We start from the raw sequence: 14,282 nt of genomic DNA, 5'->3' as shown, positions 1-14,282 counted from the left end.
GCTGCAATATTATAACCCAGCAAGAACTGAACATTTTACACACAAAACACGTTAGATGATCAAAATGATAATACATTAGAGGCAAGAAACCACGAACAAAGGCCTCCAAAAGAATGTTTGCAACTCATATATTACAGCAATTACAACGCCCTCCAAACTTTGCTAACTATTTCCAGAATAAGCTGTTCCCTACAGTTTCAACACCGTTACTTACTGAATCTTCAACCTAAAATTTCGTCAAGATCAGGTCACCCTTTGGCTCAGAACAGCACCAGCAAGCGGACACTTCAAGCATTTTCATCTGCCAGAAAGGGGCCTTGGGTGGCTGGACATAGAGCAAAACGGAACCTGATCATGCCCTAGGATAATTTACACCTAACAAGCTCAACCATAATTACATTAGCCGATGCTGGCGAAGGCCCTTGCCAAAATGGGGTTGCATCAATCTAACATATAGACCATTCTGGTCCATCAGAGAGTCATGTGTACCCTGCTCAACTATCCTACCACCATTTAGTACAACAATGTTGTCCACATGCTTCATCATTGCTGCCCTGTGCGCAATGAGAATTGTTGTCTTGTTACCCATGACCAGAGTGTCGAGAGCTTCCTGTACCACTCTACTTGATTCAGACTCGATAGCAGAGCTGGCCTCATCCAACAACAATATCGGTGCATTCTTTAAAACCACCCTAGCAATGGCAATCCGTTGTTTTTGACCAGGTGTTAAATCAACCCCTCTCATCCCCACATGAGTGTCATAGCCATGCGGCAAGCTGCTAATGAAATGATGAGCATTTGCTATCCTTGCAGCTTCCTTCATCTCAGCCTCTGTTGCATTGTGCCTTGCATAAATAATGTTCTCTCTTATTGTCGTCGAGAAAATAACTGGCTCTTGCTGAATCAGGCCCATGTGGCTTCGCAACCATCTCAGGTTAAATGACTTCAGATCTCGACCATCCAGTAGAACTTGGCCAGAAACCGGGTCATAGAATCTCTCGATCAAAGAAATAATAGTGCTTTTTCCTGATCCAGAGACCCCTACTACTGCAACTGTTTGCCCGCCACTAACTTTAAGATTAAAATTGCTCAGCACAAGAATTTCAGGGTGAGCAGGATAAGAGAAATCAACATTCTTGAATTCAATACTTCCATAGACATTGGGTGGTTTCAAGCCAGTGGTATCATCAGGATCAATCTTTGGCTCACGGTCAATAATTTCAAACACTGACATTAGAGATTTCCTCCTTTTAAGTATATAAGGTGCAAGTCCAAAAGGCTCCACCAATGCGAATGATGCAAATGAAAAGAGAATGTACTCTTTCAGTCCTGTTGCTATTGTCAGACGTTGCTGGTCAACTGAAAAAGCAGTGTACCAAAGAAGTAGAGCGTTGCAGGCAAAAAGAAGAAACTGCGAGAGACCAAAGCCGAAGCCTATAGCCAATCCTTGCACAAGACTTTGCTTCAGTATCTTTCCAAGATGTAATCTGTAGAGCTCCATTATCTTGTTCCCAGCACAGAATGCTACTACAGTGTATATGTTCCGTACTGCATCTTCAAGTACTAATGAAGCCTTTCTATGCATCTCCTGGATTCCCCTTGAGAAGCCAGCAAGCCACAATTTCTGCAACAGGATTTATTGATGCTTTAAGAGATTTTATAGTGCACTTATGTGCTACAGTTATAACATGTAAAATGACATATGAACAAGCTACACTTCTAAGAGCAAGTTGTGTAATATAAAACCTTCAATATCTATCCTACCCACATGGCCACATACTGTCCATTTTCATTGAGAGGGGTAGATCATGTAGGGAATCGCCACGAAGCCTTAACTAACATGAAAAGTAATATTATTAGAGTTTGAACTTTGACATGTTTGGTAAGTTTTGACAGACTATTTGATCTTACACAAGCAAGCTTCAAAGTGAAGTACATGGTAAGGCAAGCAAATTTTGGAAGCCTCCAGAAGGGTTTTCTTATGCTCGAACTGTATTGTACAATAAGACCAAATAATCTGTAGTCTAACCAGGCTTTGTTGATCACAACTTATGAAAATATTTCCTTTCCGATGTATTACCACATCATTGCTATTATTTGATGTTTTTCTAATCAAAAGTCCAACGAAACAACATTTCACTATGCAAAAATTCCAAGGACAGGCGACAGATTTATGTTAACATACCAATTTTTTCATGGGATAGCAGACAAACAAAAAGACTTTATTACCTGTGCAATAGCAGAGATAACAAGAACTGGTAAAGTTGCAAGTGCAACTAGTGCCACCCGCCATGCCAACAACATTCCAATAAGAAGAGCCACAGATACTGCAGCAGTGTCTTGTATAAAGATGGAAAGTCGGTTACTGAAGGCAGCACGGACAAATGTAGCATCATTTGCCAGGCGCATGGACAGTGTATCAGCATTGTTCTCCTCTTTGTCAAACCATCCAACTTCATTGCGCAGCATTCCTGTTGAATAAATCATAAATATGAATAAGTCTTAAAACTCCATATAAAACTAACACCAAGATTGCAGCAAAATACGAGAAAAGTGTATAAGCATGCAGGTTGCGATTACCAGAGAACATCATCCTTCTTATGCGCTCAGTCATCTTCTCCCCCATTATTCCAAAATAGAAATGTTGCAACCAGTTGACAAGCACTGTAATAACACCCATGCCGACTATGAATAAACACCACATGTTCACGTCATGACGCATATCATTGGTGTCTATACGATAGTATGCTGACACAATAAGTGCTATTGTGTAAGCAAGCAGAGGATTAAAAGAGCCAAATATAGCAGCACCAATTGTACCCAAAAGTGCATAAGGCCATTCAGCAATACTAAGTGATGCAAGACGCCAAAAGGATGGAGGTTTCTGGTGCTGAACCTCATCCAGTTCACTCTGTTCAGAACTCGTATAATCTCGTTCACTCTGTGGTCTGCTAAAAGTTTGTGAATGTGAACGCTCATTCTTAGGATCAGAAGTCAAAAGAGGAGATATGGGCGAGTCAGGTTCTGAGTTCTTAGATGACTGCCGTTGTATAGGATGGACATCAACTTTCGGAAGATCAGGCAGTTTCATTTCAAAACTATCTTGTCTCTTGATGGAAGGCACTCTCTCAGCTTCAATTGCAACCATAGGGATCCCATTGTCCACAGTTTGTTCGGAAGGTGGACTTCGGTCCTTTGGTGAATCATGTGAGTTTCTGTTGGTATCTGATCGCCAAAACTGAAGCATGCCATGTGTTCTTTGAAGTGAAGGTGATTTTGTCATCTTAGGAGAGGAGGATTCTTGAAAGTATTGGCTCACTGATGCGTCCTCAATTTGGAGTGACTTACGCTCCCTGCTATTCTTGGTAGGCATCCTGACATGGATCAAGATAGGATTAATAAGGCTACCAAATCAAATTATGCACTTGCAGCTGATAGCACGGAATGCAGATTCATGAAGTAAACACAAAGGGTTAAGCAAGTATGTCTTCAGAATGGTAGTATTCAATTAATGCTGTCGCTGACAAAGCTCTAGGATCTAAAGTTTGGTTGCACAAGTGCTAGGTATGCTTACACCATGTGGTGGATATTATCTACGAGAAAAAAGGCTTTACCTTTTGGGAAGTTTTGTTGCTTCCTCACACCTTAAAAGCTCGGCATAAAGGCCATCTAAGTTCAGTAGTTCATCATGTGTACCCATTTCAACAAGATGACCCTCCTCCATTACAGCTATGTAATCAGCATTTTTAATGAGGCTAAGACGTCTAGCAATTATAATGGTTGATCTTCCCAACATGAGAACATCTAATGCTTCTTGGACAGCCTTTTCAGCTTCAAAATCAAGTCCTCCCGTGACCTCATCAAGCAACAGAATGGATGGATTCGAAAGCACGGCACGGGCAATCGAAATTTTGATCTTTTGTTCATCAGTGAGTGCTATACCAGCTCGACCAACCTACAGAATTCATAAAAAGTGAGTACCAGAGCCTCAATGCCTGACCAGCCTAGCCCAGATAAATGATAAGATGTATGGTACTTCCATAGTTCCATTACCTGGGTTTCATACCCCTTTTCAAGTGAACTGATGAACCCATGGGCATGGGCAGTCTTTGCTGCCTCTTCTATCTGATCAAAGGAAGCAGATCTTCCATAAGCAATATTTTCCCGAATGCTTAAACTCAATAAAGCTGGTTCTTGTGTCACCAGACCAATTTGGCTTCTTAACCATTCTATTTTCATATTTTTTATGTTTTCACCATCCAAAAGAACTTCACCTGAAAACATGAAAAAGAGTAGCCTTTTAAATGGACGAATCAATGCGGAAAACAAAAGGTGCATTTCAGTGTCCTTACCTAATGTTGGGTCATAGAATCTCTCCATCAGAGGAATTATACTGCTTTTCCCTGAGCCATTTCTACCAACAAGTGCAACAGTTTTTCTCGCCGGTACAGTGAGGAAGAATCCACTTAATATTGGAATTTCTGGACGAGACAGGTAGCTAAAATACACATTTCTAAATTCAATATTCCCCTGCACTTGGGGTAAGGTGATCCCTTCTTGATTCGTGCTGGAAGTTGAACGACTAATCATCTCATATAGTCTATAAGCAGCAATGCGTCCTTGCTCAAATGAATAGAAGTTTGTAGCTGCTTGATTCAAACCACTACAAATTCAAAAAGAGACAGATAAGGCTAACATGACTGAAAAAAAAGAGAAGCAGCAAAAACTGTATAATTTAGATGCTTACAGGCCGCTCAGAATTACAGAGAATAAAGCTACCACAACTTCACCACCATCAGCTTTTCCTTTATGTATCAGATGTCTTCCAACCCAAAGTTGCAAAGCACAAGAGCAAATGGCAAGTCCGTATGTAAATCCAAGGCCAATTCCTTGGACAAGGCTTATCAAAATTCCATATCTCAGTGTGGCTTGAAGTGAGGTAGCATAGGAGTACTTTGCAAGAGTTTCATTCGTAAAAGCATACAGTGTCCTGATGTATGAGACGGCCTGTACATGCACATGTTCCCATTAGAACTAGCCATATTCGACCTTATTAATTGCACCAAACCAGAATGAGTGTATAATCTACAAATCCAAACTGCAGAATAGGTGCCGTCTGAACCAACGCTCTCAGTATAAGAGATACGTCGGCCATGAGCAATGTATCTGACAACAGCTTAGGTTGGTGTATACTTAAAAAAGATAAGAAGAAAGCTTGGCAGATTGGATAAAGGTAGCAACCTGTTCAGCAATGCTAGCCGCTTCAGCGTATGCATCTTGAATGTTTTCAGCCAGCCTGTGAAGGAATATGTTAGATATTCCTCCTGCTGCAACAATCAAGGGTCCAGTGGCAAGAGTTAGAAGTGCTATTTGCCAACAATTGAGAAGGCCAACAATGAGACCACCAATAAATGTAGCCATATTGTGTATGTAGTTCCCAACCTACAAAGGACTCAGTTGTTAGAAGACTCTAAAAGTGGGTTCACTCTGCGGATCATAATTCCAGGCAGAGTCTTTAAACTTACTTTTTCGCTTATAGCTGACTGAATGAGCAATACATCACTCAGCACTTGACTGACTATATCACCGTTGTTACCATATGTATCAAAGAAGCTCATGTCTTGGTTTAGTAAAACCTGAACGTATTTTGATCTGATGACAGCAGTCTGCCGTTCCCCAGTGAGAATCCAGCATGATACCTCTGCAGAATTAAAATAATCAGGAATGTGTTTGCACTGAGTGAGAACAGAACTTGAGTTACTTACCTATCCATCCTGCGATGAAAACACCAGCAGCTATATAGACGATATACAACGCATGCTGCAACATGTAGATGTTAAAATTGTAAGATTGCAAGATATGGACTCGAGAATAAGGGAACATGCGAGGGAGGTGACATGAGGAATGTGCTAGATCACCAGGAATGGAGCTAGCACATGGGGGCCCCTTAGCCCCTCATACTTCACCTACACCCTTATGTATATATGCATTTTCATGCTAAATTAGTTTAAACATTAATATTTGGCCCCTTTGGTTGAGAAAATGCAGGTATGTATGAACCTCCCCCCCCCCCCTCCTTCCCTTTTTTTAACATTTTCTAGTTACATCCCTAACAATTGCGCTTCTTTGGAGGGAGCGTGGCTATAAGAAATAGCCGCACCTATTTGGAGGGAGTAGGGCTATGAAATTTAGGTGCGAGCAGAATGGAACTACTTGAAACACTGAAATATCAAGTAAATAAATAGATGGCCATAAATGACAAGACTGAGTATAACACTTGGCTGCCTCACTTCCCTTGTTTGCAAGAAAAATTCTAAAATGGATATTACTAAAGGCAGCTACAGGATATTCCGGGAAACCATTCAGAAACAAAATAAACAGAGTACAAAAGAACTCATATTGGTGCTTAATACAGAAGTCCTTTATTAACGTACAAATTACACTATGGATACAACAATAATGATCAACTATGAGATATCCATTGGTGTAACCCTTTCCCTAATGTATTAACAAAACTAAGCACCACAGCTCACTCTGATAGGAGCCTTTAGACCCTGGCATCCTTCAGACCAACGAGACCATCCTGCATCAACCTAAACATAAATTTTTAAATGGACAATTTCATAAAACACAACTAACATTTAAACCATGGGCTACTTCACTCCTACATTATCTGCCGCAACTTGCACACAATCCCACAAGGCGACACCCAGTAGCAGCAGGTGCCCAGAACTTTCAACCCAGGCCACACCAAACACACCCCAAACCACCACTTGCAATTATGTTGGAAAAAATGCATTACAAACGAAATAAAAATGCACTGATTTAAGATGATAGCTTGAGCTATGAAACTGCAATTAAAAACAAGCAGTTCAAAAAATATGTGAAATTGGAACTTCCTACTAGAGGACCCGTGAAATAAAATGTAAGCAAAGCAACCTGTATCCTACTACAATTTTTGAGAATTGACAAGTCCCCAAAGTGCAAGAAACATCTGTAGTTAATTGATAGCAAAATTTGACCTGTATTCTGAGAATGGCATTATGGCAGAATATATCCATCATAGAAATTTAAACATTCCAAACATCCTTCCATCTAAATTGAAAAATGTAATAACTCTTTTACAATTAAGTGGCATGCATCAGAAGGATCAGCTTTACCTCCTTAAAAAAGTGCAGTGCAGCAAAAATGTGCGGTTTGAAACCCTCCTAACCCTAATACTTCAAATGCAATCTAAACGTAACCAAAGCGACCTGAATATCTTACAGTTTTCGACAACTTCCAAGCCCACAAAGTACCAAATTCGACTCTGTAGCTAATTAACAGGAAGATTTGAATTGTCTTCTGAGAATGGCACTACGAGAGAAAAACTAATCCGACATAAAAATTTAAACATTTCAAGCATCCTTCCAAGTAAATCGAAATGCAACTGCTCCTGTACAATTAAGTGGCATGCATCAGAAGCATCAGCTTACCTCCTTAAATCGGTGGAGCAGCTCATCGCTGCGTCCATGGAGAGCTGACTCAACCCGCTCAGAGTCGAGCAAATTTAGTGTCCTCCCAAAGTAGTGCAGGTACACAACGAGCGCCGCACCATGCGCGGCAGCAGCGAGCGCCCCAGCAGCCATGAGCGCCCAGTCGAGCCCATCGGCAAACTCGAAAAGCCTCCAGAACGACACGGCCGCGGGCGGCGGCTCGACCTCGTCTTCCTCCACCTCCTCCTCGCCGGCGCCGGTGCCTTCCCCCTCCCTCGCCCCCACGCCCGCATCCCCCGCTGGCCCGTCCCCGTACGGCGACGGCGACTCCGGCGGCTCGGAGACCTCGGACACGGGCGTGAGCGGCTGCACGTGCGGCGACGCCCACCCGAACAGCCCCGTCGGCACCATCTCCCACTCGAAGCCTTGCGCAGCTCGACGAAGCCGTCAAATTAAAAAAAAAAAACCCTAGGATCCGGCGAAGCTCATCACCACAGCGAGCCCCGAGACGGCGACGAAGGGAAGCGGCGGCTACGGCGGCGACCTGGTCGCTTCCGAAGCGAGCCTCAAGCCGCCTCCAAAATAAACTAGACCCCGAGAGGCCAGGCCAGTGCCGCAAAGGAGAGCCCCTTTAGAAAAAAAAACTCTCTTCTCAGCGGAACACGGCAACGACGACCCGGTCAGAGGAATTCGGCAGCGTCTCCCGCACGAGAGGACGCCGCGCCGAGCGGAGCTCTCTTCGGCGGCGAGCGGCTGGCGGCGGCTCGTCGCCGGAGAAGACGCGGCTCGCGGCGGTGGGATGGTGTGCGCGCAGTGGTGGAGCCGAGTTCCTTCCCTTCTGGCGTGCGGGTAGGAAAGGCGAGGGAGAAGGGGACCTGTGCTTGTGATTGCGGTGTGATGCGCGGGGCCCACCTGGCGGCGGCCCTTCCTGCCTGGGGTTTGGTGTAAAGCGGGTTGGCGTGAGTGGCGGCGGGCCCGCTTGGCGGTGGCAGAGCGGTCTGGGCTGGAGGCGCGTACGGCTAGGTGGGCCAGCGCAGACAGCGAGAGAGCGGGGGAGTTACGTGTTCCGTGCGGAGTGTGGAAAATATTTTTTTGAAAAGGGGTGTGGAAAATATTTCGAGGGGGCGTTAGAATTAGACGGGCGGGATTGGTGCGGAAAGGTCTCGTGGGCATCGAAGATGGCGGGGCCCGCCGGCGCCTTGTGGCATGAGCTATTGAGCTGTGTTGTGTAGCTTTCCGGGGCTGCTAGGGACACACGGAATTGGAGGCGCCGTGGTTGGTTCATGTGGAGGTGACCTGTGGCTGCTAGCTTTGGAAAACAGCCTCGTGGCAGTACAATCATTAATTGTGCTGTTCCCGAATTTGACATGAGAGGATGTTTGGACATAAGGGCCCAAGGGCAATAGAAAAGTAAAATGCACTGTCGGCCTCTGAATTTGGCAGCATACGTCATTTCGGTACATAAACTCTCAAAATACACATCTAAATCTCCAAATATGTTAATTGGTTCACATAATGTCGAGTATCATGATTAGGGGCACCCTAATCAGGGGACTAAAATCGCCCTAAAAACACAAACACGTGTTAGTCAACTGGGCCCACAAAGGCCTACAGCCTTCTTCCAATCAGAAAGAAAGGAAAGGACTCAAAGAAACCCAATATGCGGCCCACGTACATAGTGCAGCCTATCCAAGCCTCCTCGAACCCGCAGGGCGATCTTCGCCTCGCTCGAGGGCTCCCCGCCGAGACCCTCGACCGCGCCCCGCGTCTCCGCCTCGCTCGAGGGTAGCGAGCCTACCCTCGAGAGAACAGATCGACTCCGCCTCGCTCGAGGCTACCCCTCGACAGGAAGGACAAACGGCCCTTCCGCTCACCCGCCCGGCGTACGGAGGCATTAAATTCCAACCACTCCTACGCAACATCCGGGTCAAACGGCGTCAGGCAGCCACTCCGCGCAGTGGCTGTGACCGGAGTCCCATCTGCCAACTCCGGTCACTGCTCCGTCATTCCGGACGCTGTGGCGACACTGTGGGAACCTGCGACGCAGTGCAAGGCGTGCTCGACACTGCTCCAGCCACTGTACTGCCAACTCTACATACCTCCTTCAAACTTTCCCCTCCGCGGAGCCCTCGAACGACATAGGCACGACCCTCGGAAGCGGCTCCGGCCTTGACCAGGACAAGACCCTGGCCTGCAGGACCCTCGGAACGTCGCCACGCCACGCATGGAGTACGGTATCCCCTACAGCAACGGCCACGCCACGCCTGGAGTACGGTATCCCCTACAGCAACGACCACGCCGCCCGCTGGAGCTACAAGGACACCGGCGCGATCTCCGCAAGGCCAAGGACGACGCCCAGGACGACTGCCACGCCAGATGCCATACCCCGCATTATACTTTCTACAGTGCTCGACCACTGCACCCCCGCGATTCGGGGAGAAGACGACGACTTCCACGATCTCCTGTGCATGTACACCGCCCCTCCTTGCGTTTATAAAAGGAGGAGGCGAGCTTTATCTTAGGGGACAGATCCATCCGGTAGAACACAACACTCAACACTACTCACAGAGCACATACGCTCTTCTGAGCCCCGATATTGTACTCGCCTCAATCAACTCCTCCTCTAGCAGAGACCTGGGAGCTTCCCTCCCTCTCTCGCCTCGCTTGTACCCCTACTACAGACACCCCTGGTGCAAGACAGTACAGTGCTCTCGCACACTCCTTTGCTGGATGTACGGCTCCGCGGCCGGAACCAGGATAAACCCGTGCGTGACTGTGTTGCCTCTTGCATCAACCATCTATGACGAGAAACACGCAGCGTCATCACTAGTTGGGTCCGGACCGCCGGGTCAGGACACCGACACATGAGGTCCAAATTACTCTTATCTTTGTTAAACAACCAGTGTGTCAAGCTGACTAGATGTTAACATGGACTGACATGTTAGCTCCACCTTCCTCCTTCATCTCCCTTCCATGGCCATGGTCGGCTCGGTGGCGGCGCGCCGTTCCCCGATGGCACGCGGCCTGCCTGCGGCGCGACGGGCCATGCCCGCGTCCTGGGCAGCCTGGCGGTGCTGTCGCGCGCATCGGCGTGGCGCAGCCCTGCGCAGGGGCTGCTGCAATGTGCGAGCCGAGCACAAGCAGCCGCGCCGGCCATCCCCGGCCACGCCCCCTCCGATTTAGCGCACCGAGGACCCCTCGCCCTGCCCCACACCCCTACCCCATCGGAATCGGCCATCTCCGACTTGCTGCTCCGTCGGACCTCCGTCCCGCCCGTCGATCTCCTCCCTCCGGCCCTCCTCCGGCCGATTCAAGATTGTGGTGAGGTTCCCCGCGACCCTCTCGTGCTCCCCAGCCCTTTTCCCTCTTGGCGCCACCACCGTCGGAATGCCGCCACGCTTGTCGCGCCGCCGGCGCGGGCCGCCCCTGCGCGGGCCTCCGCCATGCCGCCCTGCGCGCCAGCCTTACTGGGCTACCCCGGACGCGGGCAAGGCCTGCCGCGCCGCCGGCTGGCCGCGCACCGGCGGGGAATGCCGCGCCGTCGTCGAGCCGGCCATGGGTGTGGGAGGCAGAGGAAGGAGGGAGGTGGAGCTGACATGTGGGCCCCACATGTCAGTCCACATCAACGGTTGTTTAACAAGGGTAACTGTGATTTGGATCTCATATGAAGCAATTAACAAGTTTGGGGATTTAGATGTGTATTTTGAGAGTTTAGGGACCGGAATGACACCCGCTGCCAAGTTCAGGGGCCGGCGGTGCATTTTACTCGGCAATAGAAACGCAAGGGCAAGTGGTGCCGGCTACGCTGAATATATAGTGAATATATTTGACCACATGTACTATATGCATGTCCGTTCTTCGTAAATGTTCACAACTTATGTGCATATGAAAAACTAAGTGGTTAGAGAGTTTACAGCTAAGAAATTGATGTATGATCTTAAAATGTCGACTTTTCTAAATAAGAGGCATTTTTAATTCGTACGGTGGATTCAGCTCCTTATCAATTTCACTCTATTAACTTATTTTATGATTTAGATGCATATAATGAATTTGAGATATGTTTACATAGAGATATCACACTCAACTTAAATGGATAAAGGACCGAGACGTGTGACAGAAGCAAAAGCTCAATAACAATGAGAAAGCTACCGTTAACATACAACAGTGTTTTTTTAAGAAATAATATAGTACCAGTGTTAGCATGCTATATATATAGCAGTGTTTTCCTTACCGATCGGTAACCGGCGGTTACCGCCGATTTTTACCGATGCCGGTAATAGGCGGTAACACAAACCGGCGGTAAATTTTGAAAAATTTCGCCCAGATTTAAATTTTTCAAAAAAATTTGAAATAAAAAAGGAAAAAATATGGTAAGAAAGTAGAGATGACATACATCATTCTAATATAGAACATGTTCAAATATTTGACTGTTTGGGCACTCAAAAAAATAAAAAAACTTTCGGAACCCATTAAGGCCCGTTTTCCGAGCGGTATTCGGCGTTTTCCGAGCGGAAATCGGCGCGTTTGGACCGGAAACCACTGCATTGTGAGTATTTCTTGATTTTACATTGATTTTTAGATGTTTGTTGTGTAGCTATATTCAAAAACATGTGTTCATATTAGCTATATGGATCCATTTGTTCATGGTAGTTGAATGTTAATTTGTTCATTTTAGCTATATGTATATATGTGTGTTCATATTTCAAATATGTACATATATTTTCATTTGTTCATTTGTTCATTTGTTCATATGTACGTATATATTTTAGCTATATGTATATATGTGTTCATATTTCAAATATGTACATATATTTTCATTTGTTCATTTGTTTATGTGTGTTCATTTGTTCATTTGTTCATATGTACGTATATATTTTAGCTATATGTGTGTTCATTTGTTCATGTTAATCTGTTCATTTTAGCTATATGTATATAGTTGTGTTAATGTTAGTTGTATCGTTTGCGCGTGGTTGTAGGCAAATGGTGGATCCGGTGTGGGAGCATGGAGAGAAGAAAGGCAATGGATGGAAGTGCATTTCTATTTTTATGGATATGAACTTCTATTCTATGTATGTCTAAATGTTATATAATTGTTTGATATACACCATCAGCAATGATATTTACAAAATTACGGTGAAATGTGTAACACCTCCGGTGTTTAGCACTGTTGAAACATGCAATTAATGTGATGGTTAGCGCACTTGAGGCGGATTAATTCGGGCGGTTCTGCCACAAAATGCTGCCAAAATTTTCAATTTTCCAAAGTCATACGGTGTTTACCGGTTAAAACCGACGGTTACCGGTCGGTAAACAGCGATTACCGGTCGGTAAACAACGGTTACCGGTTTTTTGAATTTGAATTGTCATTTCGAGCGGTTTCTAGCGGTTTCCAGCGATTTACCGCCGGTTTACCGATACCGCTAGTTGGCGAAAATCGCTTTACCGTCGGTAAGGTGAACCCTGATATATATAGTACCAGCCGCACTATACCAAGTGCCGGCACTGGTACTTGTGAAACGCTAAAAGCCTACCGTATATGACAAGCTGGCGTCGTAGAGCACGCATGGTTGGGTTGGGTAGGCAGGGTAGCCGTAGGATTATTCTGCCTCCACGCTGTCGTCCTGTTGACTGCGAGGGAGCGCCTGATAGCAACGGTCATTGACGACCCAGCAGGCAGGCAGCGCCGCCGGGGAACGAGCGATAATTCCGCCATTAGGTGCCCGCACTCTAGATTCTAGACCCCCGATTTGGACCATCCTTCTGGAAGCTTTTGCTCCTAAATCCCACCACCAACCTTTCCGTAGTATACACGATCGTGTGCAGCACGCTGTCCGTCCACCTGTGTGCACGTTTAATTTGCCCGCCGTTTATAAACATGGAAGAACCTTCGGTTCCCCGTAGAATTGCCATCTGGCAATTCGATTTTCTGATTTATTTAAACCTGTGGTTCTTTTATGTTAGGTCCACCCTGACGACCTGACCGGAGAATCAGGTGCTTTCAGCTTTTCTCCTCTTTGAACACGTGACTTGGTGTCTATAGGGTACTACAAGTATGTGAAGTCCTATAACTAGAATTATTTTTTCAAGGTAAAAATAGGAAAAAATATTTTTTTTTCTAATCAATACGATAGTAATTTATTTGTTTTTGTGTGATATTTTACTTAAGAATACTACTGGGTGCGTATACTTGGAACAAATCCCAACCTTGAATACTTTTTTTGCGAACCCCAACCTTGAATAATTTGTTCCGGAATCATAAACTTGTAATGCCGTACCGTTGGTTTAGCCTGGCTTAAGCAAATACTGAGTATTAACCGGGCTGAAGTTTCTCAGGCATTTTGGGCTCTTTCGCGACACGGGCCACACTTGCTGTTTCCCCAAAGGCTGGTCAGGCCCAGCGGGTCTTTTCAGAAAGAAGGGGCCAGCGAAGCTCGGCCCGACGAGCCGCTACGAGCCTACGACCATCCGGATATGGCATGGCCAATTCGCCATCAACTTCCACTCAAAAAAAAAAAGGCCATGAACCCATTCAACCTCCTCTCAAAAAAAAAAAAAATCAACCCATACCATGAGTCCATGATGGTGCTTGGGCTGTGCTAACGGTGCTGCAGCCTGCAGGGTGGTAGGAAACGACGACGCCTTTCGCGCTCCGATGATCCGGTCCGATGCGCACGGGCGCATCTCGGCTCCTCGCCGCGGACGCCGTATCCGTATCCGGCATTAGTTCCGGCCCGGGCAGCGGGAGCGGAGCTTGTAGGCCGGCCGCCGCGCAAGACCGCGACGCCGCCGCCGACATCCGGAGAGAGC

The 14,282-nt window shown here is 46.3% G+C and overlaps 1 protein-coding gene across 1 annotated transcript; it reads right to left on the bottom strand.

Moving 5' to 3' along the window:
• Window positions 1-12: 12 nt before the first annotated feature.
• Window positions 13-8,321, bottom strand: LOC120652795 (ABC transporter B family member 20-like). Its single transcript, XM_039930722.1, has 11 exons — window positions 7,476-8,321; window positions 5,766-5,820; window positions 5,526-5,701; window positions 5,242-5,442; window positions 4,748-5,007; window positions 4,353-4,663; window positions 4,054-4,274; window positions 3,615-3,955; window positions 2,581-3,374; window positions 2,230-2,471; window positions 13-1,624 (listed from the first exon to the last, which is right to left on the bottom strand). The coding sequence occupies exons 1-11, from the start codon at window positions 7,884-7,886 to the stop codon at window positions 395-397; spliced, it is 4,242 nt and encodes a 1,413-aa protein (XP_039786656.1). The 5' UTR covers window positions 7,887-8,321; the 3' UTR covers window positions 13-394.
• Window positions 8,322-14,282: the final 5,961 nt, after the last annotated feature.

The sequence above is a fragment of the Panicum virgatum genome, chromosome 9K (assembly GCF_016808335.1).
Source record: "Panicum virgatum strain AP13 chromosome 9K, P.virgatum_v5, whole genome shotgun sequence".
NCBI classification, from domain to species: domain Eukaryota; kingdom Viridiplantae; phylum Streptophyta; class Magnoliopsida; order Poales; family Poaceae; genus Panicum; species Panicum virgatum.
The sequence above is the reverse complement of the archived record's forward strand: the minus strand, read 5'-3'. Positions and strand labels throughout refer to the sequence as shown.

Excerpts from the sequence above, each read along its gene's own strand:
- LOC120652795 (XM_039930722.1), bottom strand. The coding sequence starts at position 7,886 with ATGGTGCCGACGGGGCTGTTCGGGTGGGCGTCGCCGCACGTGCAGCCG. Across the intron at positions 3,375-3,614 it reads GCAACAAAACTTCCCAAAAG|GATGCCTACCAAGAATAGCA; the intron begins GTAAAGCCTTTT and ends GATCCATGTCAG. Across the intron at positions 1,625-2,229 it reads TTATCTCTGCTATTGCACAG|AAATTGTGGCTTGCTGGCTT; the intron begins GTAATAAAGTCT and ends ATCCTGTTGCAG.